This window comes from Heteronotia binoei, chromosome 17 (genome assembly GCF_032191835.1).
Source record: "Heteronotia binoei isolate CCM8104 ecotype False Entrance Well chromosome 17, APGP_CSIRO_Hbin_v1, whole genome shotgun sequence".
Lineage (NCBI taxonomy): Eukaryota > Metazoa > Chordata > Lepidosauria > Squamata > Gekkonidae > Heteronotia > Heteronotia binoei.
Genome location: NC_083239.1, coordinates 2,154,961 through 2,173,061, shown reverse-complemented (window position 1 = coordinate 2,173,061; position 18,101 = coordinate 2,154,961). Strand labels below are relative to the sequence as shown.

At 44.0% G+C, this 18,101-nt stretch overlaps 1 protein-coding gene across 1 annotated transcript in view; it reads left to right on the top strand.

Annotated features, from left to right (window-relative positions):
- ITPR2 (inositol 1,4,5-trisphosphate receptor type 2) overlaps positions 1-18,101 on the top strand; it is a 320,928-nt gene that overhangs the window by 222,132 nt on the left and 80,695 nt on the right. The window contains exons 40-44 of the mRNA XM_060257486.1: positions 766-949; positions 7,598-7,854; positions 9,930-10,130; positions 13,859-13,969; positions 16,115-16,210. Coding sequence (XP_060113469.1) covers positions 766-949; positions 7,598-7,854; positions 9,930-10,130; positions 13,859-13,969; positions 16,115-16,210 — 849 coding nt within the window. The remainder of the gene's footprint in view (positions 1-765; positions 950-7,597; positions 7,855-9,929; positions 10,131-13,858; positions 13,970-16,114; positions 16,211-18,101) is intronic.

Here is an 18,101-nt window from a genome sequence, read left to right as displayed (position 1 = left end):
TGCAATTATACAGCTGCAGTACTGCAGTCTGAACTCTCTGCTCACGACCTGAGTTCGATCCCCGGTGGAAGCTGGGTTTCAAGGTAGCTGGCTCAAGGTTGACTCAGCCTTCCATCCTTCTGAGGTCGGTGAAATGAGTACCCAGCTTGCTGGGGGAAAGTGTAGATGACTGGGGAAGGCAATGGCAAACCACACAGTAAAAAAGTCTGCCGTGGAAACGTTATGAAAGCAACGTCACCCCAGAGTCGGAAACGACTGGTGCTTGCACAGGGGACTTTTCCTTTTAAGCCTTAGAAACAGAATCCCCCTGGCTTTTCCCATCTTTTTCCTGCCTTGGTGTTTTTAATGGTGGTGGTGGGGAGCTGATTGCGCAGGATTCTACTAGAGGCTGCTTCTTTCACCATAAGAGTACCTGGAAGTCCTGATGACAATCCATCTGTTTTTGAACATGGGTTTGCCTAGTCTAGCAAAACCTAGCTTTGCCTAGCGCACCAGATAGTCTACGCTGGCCCTGCACAGAACTCATTGACAGGCTCCAAGCCCTGGAGCTCAGTGATGAGTAAAACTTCCTTTTGCTGACCGACATTCTGAAAGCTCAGCATAACGCCATGCAGGCCTTGATATTCCGTTCTCTTTGATTCAGGAAGTAATCGTCTGCTCCTTCAGTCTTTTGCAAGGCCTTAATGTGTTGTTTGCGTAATTTAATATTATGCTAGATACAATTGTTCCATTATTAATGTACTGGTACCTAATATTTTGTTCCAGTATTCCTTTTATCAGCAGCTGAATGAGCAAAAAAAGTCTGAGAAGTTTTTCAAAGTCCTGTACGATCGAGTGAAAACGGCGCAGCAGGAAATCCGATCAATAGTAACAGTGAACACTGTTGATCTGGGGACCAAAAGGAAGGATGAAGACAATGATGTGATAGTCCCACTTCCAAAAAAGAGAGGTAAAGAGAACAAGAGAATGTGCTCTGTCTGCTATGCTCGTTTCACTGCAGACTCCAAACACCTTAAGGAGGACGAGCTTGTTGAAGGCGGAAGGACAGAATTAAAGATAAATAACACTTCCACAATTTCTTCATAGTGGTTTTCCTCATCTGCACATAAATACATTTATTTAAATTATTATATGCCACCTTCCTTGTTATCAGCAATTGAATGTGGGGTGAAATGGAAGTGAACACAACAATATGGTGCTATGGAGCAGATGGTCACAGAACCCACCAGGGGTGGGACGATCCTGGATTTGGTCCTAAGTAATGCCCAAGACTTGGTGAGAGATGTAAAAGTCATTGCACCGCTTGGGAGCAGTGACCATAACGTTATTGAGTTCACCATTTGTATAGCTAGAGAGTTCCCCCAAAAGACCAGCACAACCACGTTTAACTTTAAAAGGGGTAAATTCTCTGAGATGAGGAGGCATGTGAAGAGGAAACTGAAAGGAAAGGAAAATACAGTCAAAACCCTTGGGGAAGCTTGGAGGCTATTTAAAACTACAATCCTAGAAGCTCAGATAAAATATATACCACAAGTCAGGAAAGGCACAAACAGATATAAGAAAAAGCCTGCATGGTTAACAAACAAAGTAATGGAAGCTGTAAAAAGTAAGAAGGATTCCTTTAAGCAGTGGAAAGCTAGTCCAAGTGAGGTTAATAAAAGGGAACACAGGCTGTGGCAAATGAAATGCAAGTCTGTGATCAGGATGGCAAGAAGGGACTATGAGCAGCATATTGCAAAAAACATAAAGATCAACAATAAAAATTTCTTCAAATGTATTAGAAGCAGGAAACCAGATAGGGAGGCAGTGGGGCCCTTGGATGACCAACGGGTCAAAGGATTACTGAAGGAGGATAGGGGAATGGCTGAGAAGCTGAATGCATTTTTTGCCTCCGTCTTCACTGTGGAAGAAGTGTTTGCCCACTCAAGAACCACTAATTTTGGAAGGGGTGTTGAAGGACCTGAGTCAGATTGAGGTGAGAAGAGAGGAGGTCCTAGAACTGATAGACAAATTAAAAACTAACAAGTCACCAGGTCCAGATGGCATACATCCAAGAGTTCTGAAAGAACTCAAAGCTGAACTTGTGGATCTCCTGACAAAAATATGTAATCTTTCATTGAACTCTGCCTCCGTTCCTGAGGACTGGAAGGTAGCAAATGTCATCCCCATCTTTAAAAAGGGTTCCAGAGGAGATCCAGGAAATTACAGGCCAGTCAGTCTGACTTCAATACCGGGAAAGTTGGTAGAAACCATTATCAAAGACAGAATGAGTAGGTACATTGATGAACACAAGTTATTGAGTAATACCCAGCATGGGTTCTGTAAGGGAAGATCTTGCCTCACTAACCTGTTAGAGTTCTTTGAGGAGGTGAACAAACATGTGGACAAAGAGGACCCAATAGATGTTGTTTACCTTGACTTCCAGAAAGCTTTTGATAAAGTTCCTCATCAAAGGCTCGAGAGTCATGGAATAAAAGGACAAGTCCTCTTGTGGATCAAAAACTGGCTAATTAATAGGAAGCAGAGAGTGAGTATAAATGGGCAATTTTCACAGTGGAAGATGGTAAGCAGTGGGTTGCCACAGTGCTCAGTACTGGACCCCATGCTCTTTAACTTGTTCATTAATTATTTGGAGTTGGGAGTAAGCAATGAAGTGGCTAAGTTTGCAGATGACACTAAATTGTTTAGGGTGGTGAGAACCAGAGAGGATTGTGAGGCACTCCAAAGGGATCTGTTGAGGCTGGGTGAGTGGGCGTCAACGTAGCAGATGAGATTCAGTGTAGCCAAGTTCAAAGTATTGCACATTGGGGCCAAAAATCCTAGCTATAAATACAAGTTGATGGGGTGTGAACTGGCAGAGACTGACCAAGAGAGAGATCTTGGGGTCGTGGTAGACAACTCACTGAAAATGTCAAGACAGTGTGCGATTGCAATAAAAAGGGCCAACGCCATGCTGGAAATTATTAGGAAGGGAATTGAAAACAAATCAGCCAGTATCATAATGCCCCTATATAAATCGATGGTGCGGTCTCATTTGGAATACTGTGTACAATTCTGGTCACCGCACCTGAAAAAGGATATTATTGCACTGGAAAAGTGCAGAAAAGGGCAACTAGAATGATGAAAGTTTTGGAACACTTTCCCTATGAAGAAAGTTTAAAACGCTTGGGGCTCTTTAGCTTGGAGAAACGTCGACTGCGGGGTGACATGATAAAGGTTTACAAGATTATGCATGGGATGGAGAAAGTTGAGAAAGAAGTCCTTTTCTCCCTTTCTCACAATACAAGAACTCGTGGGCATTCAATGAAATTGCTGAGCAGTCGGGTTAGAATGGATAAAAGGAAGTACTTCTTCACCCAAGGGGTGATTTACATGTGGAATTCACTCCCACAGGAGGTGGTGGCAGCTACAAGCATAGGCACCTTCAAGAGGGGATTGGATAAACATATGGAGCAGAGGTCCATCTGTGGCTATTAGTCACAGCGTATTGTTGGAACTCTCTGGCTGGGGCAGTGATGCTCTGTATTCTTGTTGCTTGGGGCGGGGGGGGGGGCAAAGTGGAAGGGCTTCTAGCCCCACTTGTGAACCTCCTGATGGTGCTTGGTTTTTTTTGTTTTTGTTTTTGGCCACTGTGTGACACAGAGTGTTGGACTGGATGGGCCATTGGCCTGATCCAATATGGCTTCTCTTATGTTCTTAATATGCACAACTGCACATAATGACACTCAAGGAAAACCAGTTATTACACACTGCAGAACAGAAGGACATATAAATGCATTATGCATCCAGGCATGTTCCTGTGAGAAGGAGATCTTCAGGTGCTTTGGTCCAAGATAGTCTAAGGCTTTACAGTTCAATACTTGAACTGAGCCTAGAAAATCATATGGTAACTATCTGAGATGACTGTTCTTTACCTTGTATGTATGTGCCTGTTGACTGGGATTTTCTTCAGAAATTCTGCTCCCCCCCACACTCTTTTTCTGAGGTGAAGCAGGTCATCTCAAGAAGCAGAGCCTTTTCTGTCATGGTGCCACAATTGTTGCACAGCTTCCCAGTAGCTATTTGCATGATGCTAAGCCTGTTGAGTTTGGTACTGTCAGGGAATTTTTTCCTTTAAATATATTTCATAAACACTTTCTGTACCCACAGTTCCCCAAAACAACTTGAAATTCTCAGGAACCTAATACATGAGATCCAGTAGCTTTTCAAAACAACAGATAATCTTTATTGTGCTCAGGGGTCATTTTGTAGAAAAATAGGTGGTGGAGCTCATCCAGGGATTGTTATGCAGCTGCAACAATGGACAAGGTGGGAAGGAGGAGGTGGAACTCTCAGAAAGGTTCAGGAGCTGTGCTCCTGTGAGCTCCTGCAGAACCTGAGGCCTAGTTGTACTCCAGTTTCTCTCAGGACAGCGCTCTTAAGCTCTATATATAGGAAAGCAAAACAGATAACACTATTGCATTATGCTCACAGTTAAAACTCAAATATGTTCTTATACAATTCAAATCCAGTTAAACACTTTCCAGTTCAGTAGTTAGACTTACTCTATTTCTCAATTAATAACCTCTTATAGTCGTATACCTGTCTAAGAATCTAAGTCTGCTAAAATTCTGAAACTCTCAGTCTTTCTCTTCTTTTTAAATTCTATCAGCTCACATCTTAAGTTAAAGATCTTTAACTCTGCTTTCTTGGCTTGACCTTCCCAAAGACAGCCTTTTGGCTCTCTGATGCAAGCAGTAAGATTATGAGAAATTTCTAAGGCTTATAAAGTTTTTTGCCCAAGAAACTTTATCCCTTATCTCTGATACTATCTCACTCCCAGGACAGGCTAACACTTTTCTCACCAGCTTCAACAACAGATGGTACTGGCCACTATCCATCTATCTTTCGATCGTGGGCTAGCTCAGCCACTGTCCAATGAGAACTTCCTCCTTATCTGATTTGTTCCCTCCACTTAACCAAAACATCTTTCTCTCCAGAATAGTTTTTTCCCTCATCTTCTCATCTAAGATAAACTCTTTCTTACTGACCTACTTTTCCCAGCAGCTAACTCTACAGACTATAGCTTCCAGCAATTTCTAGGTGCTTCAAACACTAAATTGACATGGATTGTTGACATAAGGGAACCGATTTTATTTTTTTTCTGCAACAGGTACCAGGTAAAGACACACTACCAAGCAGTGTTACACCCTTCCAAGTCTATTGAAGTCAATGGGCTTAGAAGGGTATAACTGCTTTGGAGCACAGTCTCCCAGGCCTGTTTAGGGCTGCCAGGTCACTGTTGGAAAATACCAGGAGACTTTGGGGATGGATATGGAAGCGGGCAGGGTTTAGAGAGGGGAGGGGCCTCAGCATGGTGCAGTGCTATGGAATCTACACTTCAAAGCAGCCATGTTCTCCAGGGGAGCTGATATCTGTCAGCTGGAGATCAGTTGTAAAAGCAGGAGATCCTTAGGCCCCACCTGGAGACTGGCAACCCTAGGCTTGTTAACTGATTTTCCTTTCCCTGTTCCCCTTACAGGAATTGCTGACTTGTTTTTTCTCTACTTTGTTTGTGTCATTTGTTACTTATCTGTAGCTCATAAACTGTCACTTCCTTGTGGTGTCTTAATGGCATTTTTACTAGATCTATAGCGTTCTGCCGATCTTAATGTTTAAACTTTTCTACTTGTCTTGACTGTTTAATGAACATTTATTTGTATTGTGTTTTGTTCTTTTATGCTGGACCCATGGTCAGCCACCCTAGCAGACCCTCTTGGCTGAAGGGTGAGGTAAAATGCTCCTGTTAATAATAATTATGAAGTTTTGCACTCCTGTCCAGCTTGTTGTTAGCATAATAGGTGTTAAAGATATCCAACACTATATTGGATTAACTCTGCTCTTCACCCCATGAAGTGTCGCTTGCCCAGGTCAGGTCTCAAGACCTGTATCACTTTTGACTGCAGAGGTTTGATTGCTGCATTTTGAAATAGAAATTCCTGGGCTTAGAAAACAAGCATGTTTGGGTGAGAAGACTTGGGTAGACATGTAGTCTCTACTTATGAACATATGAAGCTGCCTTATACTGAATTGGACCTTTGCTCCATCAAAGTCAGTATTGTCTTCTCAGACTGGCAGCGGCTCTCCGGGGTCTCAAGCTGAGGTTTTCCACACCTCTTTGCCTGGACCCTTTTTTGGAGATGCTGGGGATTGAACCGGGGACCTTCTGCTTCCCAAGCAGATGCTCTACCACTGAGCCACCGTCCCTTCCCTGCTCTCCAGGGTCTCAAGCTGAGGTTTTTCACACCTATTTGCCTGGACCCTTTTTTGGAGATGCCAGGGATTGAACCTGGGACCTTCTGCTTCCCAGATGCTCTACCACTGAGCCACCATCCCTCCCCTACCTACCTTTTAAATGTGCAGGGACAGTATCTTTTTCCATCTAAATATGAGGAGTATAAAAAGTTATGCATTATCAAGTGGTACAGCCCAGAAACAGTTTTACTGTGTTGCTGACCACTCTTGTATTCTGTAAAGCGCCATTTACATTGATGGTGCCATGGTGGTCATCAGTAATAATGATACTAGATACTCAATTTGTCTAGATTAGGCTTTAGAATATTCCCAGAAAATGCTCAGTGTATGACAATTCTCTACTGGGGAGGGGGGAGAAGAAATCCCTGAATTCTGGACAAGGCATGCTAACTGTCTGCCTCTCTGCACTGTGGCCTTTCTGAATAGTCGCACTGGCGAGTGGATTATGGTGGATGGGTGATGAATTGATGTATTGATATAGCATTCACCCAGGTCCACCATACAACAATAATATACCGAGTCCGGTACAAGGTGCTGGTTATTACCTTTAAAGCCCTATATGATCTAGGACCTGCCTACCTTAGGGACCGTCTCTTCCCATATGTTCCCCAGAGAGTACTGCGATCTGGCTCCCAAAATCTGCTCGTAATCCCCGGGCCAAAGGAGGCCCGGTTGAAGTCAACCAGGGACAGGGCCTTCTCAATAACAGCCCCTTGCTGGTGGAACCAGTTACCGGAAGAGGTCAGGGCCCTGCGGGATATTGGACAATTCCGCAGGGCCTGTAAGACAGTCCTCTTCCGGTTGGCCTATAACTGACCGGCACCAAACCACCAAAGTACCAAAAAACTGAAGGAAGTGTATAGATTGCATGTTGTTGGACGGATGCACTGTTTTTAATGTTTTTTAATGTTTTAATTTCTTAACTATGTAAATTGTTATTATATTTAAAATTTGAATTCTATGTTAGAATTTCTGTATTGTGAGTTGCCCTGAGCCCGCCTCGGTGGGGTAGGGCGGGATATAAATCAAATAAATAAATAAATACATAAATAAACAAGACTTGACAAGCACACTTAACATTCTAACCGGTCAAAGGCAGAATCGGTGTAAAACCCAGGTGGGGTTTGCAAGATCTCAGCAGTTTGAGGCCAAGATGTATATATTTCTGAAGTATTTTTTGTAATCTTCCTCATCCCCACAATTGAGTGGTGGGTTTCCTAGTTTGGAAATATTCAATTTTACCCGTTCCTCCTTGTCTTTCTTTTTTGCCATTTACATTTGATGTACCTATCTTACCCCACAGTAAGAGACTCAAATCTTCACCTGAAAGAAGGAATGAAGGGGCAATTAACAGACGCTTCAGCAGCAACCTCCAAAGCTTACTGCATGTATCGCAGAGAAATGGATCCAGAAATTGATCTGATGAGTTCAGGAACAGATGCAGCAAATGCAGAAGAAAAGTCTTCTGAAGAAATAACTATGACTCCTGCCATTGTAATCATGCAGCCAATCCTGAGGTTCCTTCAGTTGTTGTGTGAGAATCATAATCGGGAACTCCAGGTATGCTCTGGCTTTTTACTCCTAATATTGTAAACAGAATAGCAGTCAAAAGGGATTAAAGAAGAAAAAGTAGCTGAATTTCTTTTTAGCTGCAGGTTTGAAAACTTGTTATGTCTTGAAACATAAGCTAATGTACCGCATGGCGACCGCTACAGAGGCGACCCAGGGAAACCCACGGGTCCCCGGATGTAGCTCACCATCAAGATCTGTGGCGGGAAGTTTAACTGGCCAGGATTGGACTGGTCAGACTGGGGGCAGTTCCAGGGAATGTATATAATTGGGAAGTTTAACTGGCCAGGATTGGACTGGTCAGACTGGGGGCAATTCTGGGGAATGTATATAATTGGGAAGTTTAACTGGCCAGGATTGGACTGGTCAGACTGGGGGCAGTTCCGGGGAATGTATATAAGCGGGACCCGGCCCGCATGTTCTCTCTCTTGTAATGTACCACCGAATAAAGCATGTTGCCTTCAAACCGTCTCGTCACTCAGTACATTACAAAACTTATGAGAGATATTTGAAGGGGTAGTACTACCTTTCATGTTGGTGTTCAGCCCATATCTTCTTGCTCAGTTCTTGGATACCAAGCCAATTTTGAAAACAAGCATGCCAGTAGATTTCTATATACAACAGGTATATAAACATTAGTGGTCTGAGTTAGGCTGGTGGCAACCTGATAGAGGGCTTTCTCAGCTGTGACACTAAAATTATGGAACTCCTTCCCCAGGGATATTTAATTGTCCTTTTTATGTTTTTACATGCATATTTTATTTGTGCTTTTAATTGGATCTATGATCTTTTATATAACGTTCTGTTTTAAATTGTTATCAGCCTTGATGAACCTTACTGGGTAGAAAGGTGTGATATCAAGTTTGTATATAAATAAGAAGCTGTACATAAATAAGAGTCAGACCAGTGGTCTTTATAGCTCAGTACTAGGGATGGGCATGAACTGGTTCAGAAGCCAAAATTTGGCAGACCGTAACCTGGTTCAGAGGCCCTGAACCAATTTTTTGCGCAAGGCGCCTTCCCTGAATATTTACCAGACTTTTGTCCGGTTCGGCTGCTCAGGCCATTTAAATGTAACAGCTGAGTGGTGTGGGTCCAAAGTTCACCTGTTAAATTTAAATCGTTGTGAGCTTTGAAGCAGGGGGGAGTGAAACAGACTGCTGTTAGGCTGAAGCGAGTGGCAGCCATTTCAGCGCTCTGATTTGCACCCCCTGACGCCAAGCCAACGGGAACTGCATTTAACCCTTCCCTTCATTTAACCCTTCCCAGGCTATTCCCCCTTTTCTTCTGGCCATGATGGGAGAAAAGAGGAACCAAACTGGCCAGTTTTGTTTGGGCACTCTTTTGCCCAGTTTGGTTAGGGGTTTGGTTCAGGAGCTACCCAAGCTGGAATTTTTAGGTTCATGCCCATTCCTACTCTGTACCCTCTCATGTGACAGGCTTCACTCTCCAAAGACTTGGGCAGTGGCCCTTCCCCAGCCTGCTCCCTCCCTTGAGGTGAAGGCGAGCATGGCAGAGGCAGGTGAGGCCAAGCGCGCCACGCTGTGCCTGCTCAGCCTTTCCTGGGACACCTCACAGGGTGTCTGTTGTTGAGAGAGGAAGGGAAGACGATTGTAAGTCGTTCTGAGACTCCAAGTGAAGGGTGAAGTATAAATCCAATGAACGTGTGGTTTTGCAGCTAATGGTTTCTTTCATGGCTGTACAGCTTTTTATCATCCAAGGATAATGTTATGAATGCACTTAATGCACTGTGTTATCATAGGAAGAAGGTTTTTTTTAAAAAAAAAAAATTCTGCTCCAGAGAAAGATGGCTATTAAGATTATGAATGGCTTTTATATTATATTTATTTGACCTGGAAATTAATTTGGAGGAAAAAGCACAACAATTCAGAAGAGGTTGCTTTTGGTGTTTTGGGTTTTTTTAGATTAGACTTTTCAAAGTCTTAGTATTCTGTCAGTAAACTGAATCTTCAATAGAGAAAAGGCAGACTGGAAATGACCTAATGAAAATTAATAATACAATGCCCATGTAGTGTAATGATTATACAATGTTTCTACTTGCGCAGAACTTTTTAAGAAATCAGAACAACAAGACCAACTACAACCTGGTTTGTGAGACCCTTCAGTTTTTGGATTGTATCTGTGGCAGTACGACGGGCGGGCTTGGACTTTTGGGTCTGTACATCAATGAGAAGAATGTTGCTCTGGTCAACCAAACACTGGAAAGCTTGACTGAATATTGCCAAGGCCCATGCCATGAAAACCAGGTAGCTTTAACTTGTAGTTAACTCTTACTTAAATGTGTAACACAGAGATTTTTAAGGCTCAAAATATGCACAGTAATTATGAACATATGAAGCTGCCTTCTACTGAATCAGAGCCTGGGTCCATCAAAGTCAGGATTGTCTTCTCAGACTGGCAGCGGCTCTCCAGGGCCTCAAGCTGAGGTTTTACACACCTATTTGCCTGGACCCTTTTTTGGAGATGCCAGGGATTGAACCTGGGACCTTCTGCTTCCCAAGCAGATGCTCTGCCTCTGAGCCACCGTCCCTCCCCAAACATATGAACATATGAAGCTGCCTTATACTGAATCAGACCCTGGGTCCATCAAAGTCAGTATTGTCTACTCAGACTGGCAGCGGCTCTCCAGGGTCTCAAGCTGAGGCCTTTCACACCTATTTGCCTGGACCCTTTTTTGGAGATGCCAGGGATTGAACCTGGGACCTTCTGCTTACCAAGCAGATGCTCTACCACTGAGCCACCGTCCCTCCCTAATTAGTAAAATTATCAGATGCCTTTTTTATAGTTCTTTAGAAAGCCAAAAACGCTTTTAAAAACTTGGCCATCTAAGAAGCCAGCATTTAAAAAATATAAATCAGGCTTTCTCTAGTATGTATTATCAATATTTATCGTGGAGACCTGTGCTTTGGTTTTTAATTTTTCTCTTGAGGTGTTCAGGTATAAGTATGTATGGTGGTTGCTACAACCACCAGTCAGGGTTGTACCTGCATGGAGAATAAAATCTCCTTGACTGAATTATTGCAATGCATTAACTGCTAAGTCACAGCACTACTTGATGACTGAATGCTCGCTTACAACATTTGATCTTTGCCACGCAAGGCACTCCCTCCCTAAGGGAGATATTGAGGTTTGTTTGTTCATTCAAGGTTCAAAGTGAAACCCTGCGTTTTCCAGCCAATAAATAATTAATATACCGGTATGTTAAAACTTTTATTTAAAAATAATCTAGTATTTTTGCATCTGATTAAACAAAACATTATTGAATCGATACACTGATCACTGGTATACCATCTAGAAATCAATCCTATATAAGCATACATGTCATTCTATTCTAGGGTTGCCAAGTCCAATTCAAGAAATATCTGGGGACTTTGGGGGTGGAGCCAGGAGACTTTGGGGGTGGAGCCAAGATCAAGGCTGTGACAAGCATAATTGAACTCCAAAGGGAGTTCTGGCCCTCACATTTAAAGGGAGGGCACACCTTTTCATTGCCTTCCTTCCATAGGAAATGATGAAGGATAGGGGCACCTTCTTTTGGGGCTCATAGAATTGGACCCCCTGGTCCAATCTTTTAGAAACTTGGGAGGTATTTTGGGGAGAGGCACTAGATGCTATACTGAAAATTTGGTGCCTCTACCCCATAAAACAGCCCCCCCAGAGCCCCCGATACCCGCGGATCAATTCTCCATGATTTTCTATGGAAATAAATCTCCATAGGGAATAATAGAGTTCCCAGCAGAATTTCCCTCCCCTCCCCCCGCTTTCTGACGACCCTGAAGCGGGGGGAGGGTCTCCAAACCAGGGGATCCCCTGCCCCCACCTGGGGATTGGCAACCCTATTCCATTCTACCTAAGTTTAAGAAAAAAAAAATTAAGTTTCACAGCTTCTTACCAGAGCTTTGCCAAAAAGGAGAGAAACAGATTTCACTGAATTCCAACTCTGAGACATTTTAGAGGTTACAAGGTGTGGCCAGCCTATACCAAAGCCGTTGCATAGACCTACACATAACTTTACTAAACCATCTGATTTGTGCTTTTTAAAGACATGATATAAGACACCTCTGTGCATCCCAAAGAATAACTGCTGCAAACTCTGTTCATTTGTTCTTGCATTTATTCTGGGTATTCACAAATTATGCTTCAAGGCTGAAAATTATGTTAGCTGGAACAGTGAAAAAATGTATGTTTGCAGATTTAGTAATCTAAAACCAGACTCCCATACCTACTGTGTCAAAACATCCTAAACATTGATTTAAAATTAAAAAAGTTTTTAAAAAAGTTAAAAATTGCAGCATGTGTATTTAAACTCTCCCTCCTTAAAATTAATGGAAGTTTTAGAAGTGCTTAATTTGGACTGCCTTGTGCCTTTAATGCAATATGATAGAAACATTGTAGATGCAATATAAAATCTTCACTGTTTCTAGGTAAGTTATTTTCATGAATAGGGAGGGACGGTGGCTCAGTGGTAGAGCATCTGCTTGGGAAGCAGAAGGTCCCAGGTTCAATCCCCGGCATCTTCAACTCAAAAGGGTCCAGGCAGTAGGTGATGGAGATGGAAGGACGGTGGCTCAGTGGTAGAGCATCTGCTTGGGAAGCAGAAGGTCCCAGGTTCGATCCCTGGCATCTCCAAAAAAAGGGTCCAGGCAAATAGTTGTGAAAAACCTCAGCTTGAGACCCTGGAGAGCCACTGCCAGTCTGAAAAGACAATACTGACTTTGATGGACCAAGGATCTGATTCAGTATAAGGCAGCTTCATATGTTCATATATTCAATAGTTTATGAATGATTATGTTTACAATTTAAAGAAGTTTTAGACCAACGCAATCTATATGCATGAGCAACCTCAAGCGGGACTTTGGAGAGCCATCATAGATATATTCAAAATAAATATTCTATCTAAACATTCACTCAGTAATGTAGAAGAAGGTCAGTGCAGCCCTGTTTATTCTTTGAAATGATCCAGAGCTTGGGATCAAGCCCTTAGATTTTATTTGCTAGAGCTGCTTTGAAGTAGGATACTACTAGGCCTAATTCACAATCTCTGGGGATGGAGCTGAAACTGGTACAAGTATGTGTGTTTGGGGGGCAGGGGGCTGTAAGCACACTTACATATGTTAAATGCATATTCACATGGGGTTGCCAGCTTCAGGTAGGGCCTGGAGATCTGTATTTACGACCGATCTCTAGCTTCCAGAGATCAGCTCCTCTGAACTCTATGGCACCGAAGAGAGGACTCTATGGTGTTGTACCATGCTGAGGCCCCTCCGCTCTCCAAGCCCCACTGTCTCCTGAATCTACCCCCAAAGGCTCCAGGTATTTTCCAGCACAGACCTGGCAACCTTACTGAAAAATCTTACGAAAGTGGATTGAATTCAAATATATCTCTTTGCAAAAGGACATGTGTTCAAAACATTTCATCACCTGTAAATCATCTGAAAAACTTGATATATATTGGTCCTGAAGAATAATGGGCCTGTAAATTGGGTCCATGGATTCCTTTGGATTGGTGACTTTAGCTACCAATCCAAAGGAGAGCCAGTTTGGTGTAGTGGTTAAGTGTGCGGACTCTTATCTGGGAGAACTGGGTTTGATTCCCCACTCCTCCACTTGCACCTGCTAGCATGGCCTTGGGTCAGCCATAGCTCTGGCAGAGGTTGCCCTTGAAAGGGCAGCTGCTGTGAGAGCCCTCTCCAGCCCCACCCACCTCACAGGGTGTCTGTTGTGGGGGAGGAAGGTAAAGGAGATTGTGAGCTGCTCTGAGACTCTTCGGAGTGGAGGGCGGGATATAAATCCAATATCTTCTTCTTCTTCTACATATGCCTGTAGAAAACCAAGAAGTTGTGGGGTCAATCAAGTTTCCAGTGTCAAGATACTATATCAGAAACCAACATTGTTTTGTGTAGATAGTAAAATTAAATCAGGCTTGATCTCTGAATATTTGTATTGTTGGTTTTATACATATTTTGTGTTTTAGAGCTGTATAGCTACACATGAATCTAATGGGATAGACATTATCATTGCCTTGATCCTGAATGACATCAACCCCCTTGGAAAATACCGCATGGATCTAGTGCTTCAATTGAAGGTATAGAAAGGAAATGCCTACTCATGTAAATATCCTACCCTATGGGAGGTTGTGCTTCTTCAGAGAACTAGTTTTCACTTATGGTACTAGTACTAAAGTACCATTTACAGTACCTAGTCTTCACTTACAGCAGTTGGTGTGCATGTGTGAAAAACAGAAAGGCAGTTCTAAATGTCCCACATTTCTGAACTGATTGGGGGAGGCATTCAAAAAGGTCACTTTACAGTCACAGTTCAGTTTTCCTACATTGCATGTGCAGGTTAAGTCTAATTTTTTGTGCTTCATATCCAGTTACGATATGATATGCTAGTATTGTTCATGATACAATATGCTAGTATTGATTAATGATATGCTAGAATTGTTCTTCTGTACTATGTGTATAGAATAGTAATGGGAGTAATTACTTCATCTTAACAGTTCAGTTCAGTTTTCTTGTTCACATATGGAATTAATGTGTACAGAGGAAGGAAGAGCTGTCCTTTTGTCTCCACACCTGACTTGCATGTTGAGTGTATGGCCTGAACAAATGTAGATGTGTCCATGAACAAAAGAGAAGCCATGTTGGATCAGGCCAATGGCCCATCCAGTCCAACACTCTGGGCGTTTTCCCACATAGCTTACCTCGGAGCGACATCCCTCTTCACCGCGCAGTGTCTGCGCGGATTTCGCACCAACTGCTCCGCATAACCAGGAAGAGCCGTGGCTTTTGCGTCGCAGAAGAGAAGCCATGTTGGATCAGGCCAAGGGCCCATCCAGTCCAACACTCTGAGTCACATAAGAACATAGGAGAAGCCATGTTGGATCAAGCCAATGGCCCATCCATTCCAACACTCTGTGTCACATAAGAACATAAGAGAAGCCATGTTGCATCAGGCCACTAGCCCATCCAGTCCAACACTCTGTGTCACATAAGAACATAAGAGAAGCCATGTTGGATCAGGCCAAGGGCCCATCCAGTCCAACACTCTGTGTCACATAAGAACATAAGAGAAGCCATGTTGCATCAGGCCAAGGGCCCATCCAGTCCAACACTCTGTGTCACACAGTGGCCAAAAAAGCCAAGTGCCATGAGGAGGTCCACCAGTGGGGCCAGGGCCCTTGTAAAAAGCAGGGTCCCAAAGGCACATACAGAATGTTCACACATGCTCTGTAGGCATGGAGAGCTATTTTCACACCTTCCGCTGAACACAGGGAAATTGGGGATGGAGCAGGAGGCATAATCCAGTTCACCTGAACTGTGCTAATAGGTGTCAGCTATTTTTGTACTGTACTACCCTTGAAAAAAGATAGCAATCTTGAAACACTGAGTCAAATTATGTAAGTAATTTCCTGTGGTAACTATGGAGATATTTTTCCTCTGTTCCCCCTCTCACACCATGAATTGATGCAGCTCTGTTATATGGAATGTGTTGACTTTTTGGTGTATCCATGTGAGCATTTCTACTCAAGGCATATTATAAAGCAACCCATTCTGCCTGTATACCTTTAGAACAGTTTTATTTTTCTGCCATTGTGGGCTTTTCTGGGCTCAGTTTTTGTTGTAGTTCAGCTTCTTAGCTGTGGTGAGTTTTCCCCTCCCTTACACATTATATCATTTGCCGGTCTTCGGCTGGGTCCAGAGCAGCATTTTACGCTGGCGCTGGGACAGGGTGCAGGTGAACCAAAAATGTACGACCAAATACACACAGCTGCCTCCCGTCCCACTCCCGCATTCACCCCGGAAGTGGTAGCTTTTTGAGGCATGACTGGAATGGCCTTCAAACATATTGAGTGTGGGAGCGGGACAGGAGGCCGCTGTGCACGTTCGGTCATGCTTTTTTGGTCCACCTGTATCCTATCCCTGTGCTGGTGTAAAACGCTGGTCTGGACCCAGCCTTTGCTGCCCTGGTTTTTCTTCAAGCCATGTTTCTTCAGCTTTGCTATCACCTAAAATAACACAGGAAGAGCTTGACAAAATGGAAAAGCTATGACCAGGAAAGATACTGAGTGTAAAGGGCAGGGGGGAGCAATGCAGATAAGAAGCTGATCTGCAACAAAAACTCAGTGCCAGAAAATCCAACAAAAACTCAGTGCCAGATTAATTCCCACAGTTTTAATCCATGAAATAGATTTTAACTAACCATGAATTCTGTTTTGTGTCTTCAGAACAATGCCTCCAAGCTTTTGCTAGCTATTATGGAAAGCAGGCATGACAGCGAGAATGCAGAAAGAATCCTTTTCAACATGAGACCAAGAGAGCTAGTAAGTATATGGGTCTATATTCATAACCTTTATAATTAAAAGTACCATAACTATTTTTCACATAAATTATTTGCTACAGATTACTGGTTTTGGCAACTGAACCATGGCAAACTGACATGTCTGTAGCCCTAATTTTCAGACAGGACTTTGAGCAGGGTTATGCCTGTGTGACATCTGTCTTTATGGCTTCATTATTTGTATTAATTCCCACAGTTTTTCTTGTGATTATTCTGTTATGTGAATCATCACACTCCAGTCACATGTCATCTAAAAGAATACTCTGTGATGAGAACTTGGAGCTGTTTCTTTTCTGTGACAAGGACAATGACAGAAATGGACATCTCAAATAAAATAAAGATGACACTAAATAAAGCATTTATTTCTCCTGTATTCTTCTCTTCTCCCCCCAAAAATCTGAAGGTCTGTGCAATCTGAAGGATTCGGAGCTGATTGCTGGCTAGGGTTGCCAAGTCCAATTCAAGAAATATCTGGGGACTTTGGGGGTGGAGCCAAGATCAAGGCTGTGACAACCATAATTGAACTCCAAAGGGAGTTCTGGCCTGTTGGAGCAAGAATCTACATAAACCCAGTCTGACAGCCACAGTATGACAGCTGGTGATCTAGCTGCCAGGCTAGGTCACAGTGACCTGATCAGCAGACCGGCTTGAGCCGGCAGAAGCCAAGTGATGCAATCTGCTGAGTCAGCACGGCCAGGATTGGCTGCTTGGACTATATATGATCTGTGTGTGCATCACACAGGTCTCTCCCTGTGAGATGGTGGTTAGGCGAAGCACTTTGTCCGTGGAGGTGATATTGTATAGACTGCACAAGAGAGCACTTGTTGTGTATATATGTTAATACACCTTTTGGCACTAGTTGCACGTGTCTGCCTGATTTTCTTTCCTGAAGCCCTGTGTCGGGCAAGTCATCTCCCTCACTCTGCTACTCCCGCTCCGACAGGGTTATGGGCCCAGGGCGGTTCCGCTGCGCGGAGGAGAGAGTTGAGAGTTGAGCTGACTGTGAGGTTGGAAAGAGCCGGAGGCGAGGAACGCCGGTGAAGGACACAGAAGCACCACCGTTCTCTGTTTGAGAGCCAGAGGGACGTCGGCAGCCAGCCGTGAGGAGGAGTCGGCACGATGGCTCAGCAACAGCTTGGAGTAGCCGTTGAGAAGCTCACCTCAGCCAACTACGCGGTGTGGAGCCTGAGAATGCAACACTACCTCAAGCGTGAAGGGCAATGGCTGTTCGTGAGTAACCCCCCTGCTGACTTATCTCCTGCCGAGACTGTGTTATCGGATAAGGCACTGGCCAACATAGTGCTATCTATAGGAGATGACCAGCTGGTTTATGTGCGAGGGAAGGACACTCCCAAGGCTGCCTGGGACGCGTTGAGTGCGGTGCATGTTAGCACCACTGCTGGTTCCCTCATGGCCTTGACAAGGAGGATGTTCCGCACCGTTATGCCGGCTGGAGGGTGTGTGAAAGATCACATCAAACGGCTAACGGACTGTTTCGTTGAGCTGGAGGGAAGAGGCAAGACTGTAGCTCCAGACGACAGAGTGTACGTTTTGCTGTCGTCGTTGCCACCTGAGTACACTCCCCTGATAACTTCTCTGGAGACGGTGGACGTAGCGACCCTGACCATGGAATACGTCTGTGCCCACCTGCTTGACTTCCAAGAGAGAATTGCGGCCGTGAGCTGTCCGGGGGTGTCGGCCGGGCAGCGTGCTGTTATCGGTGTGTCCGGGAAGACAGCCAAGAATGAGCCAGCTTCTGCTGCTGGCAGGCGTCCGAAGGTGGAGGAAGTGGAGCCGACTGCGTTTGCAGTCCGTCGCTGCTATGGATGCGGGTCGTCGCAGCACCTGCTCCGAGCTTGCCCTGAGAGGGAGAA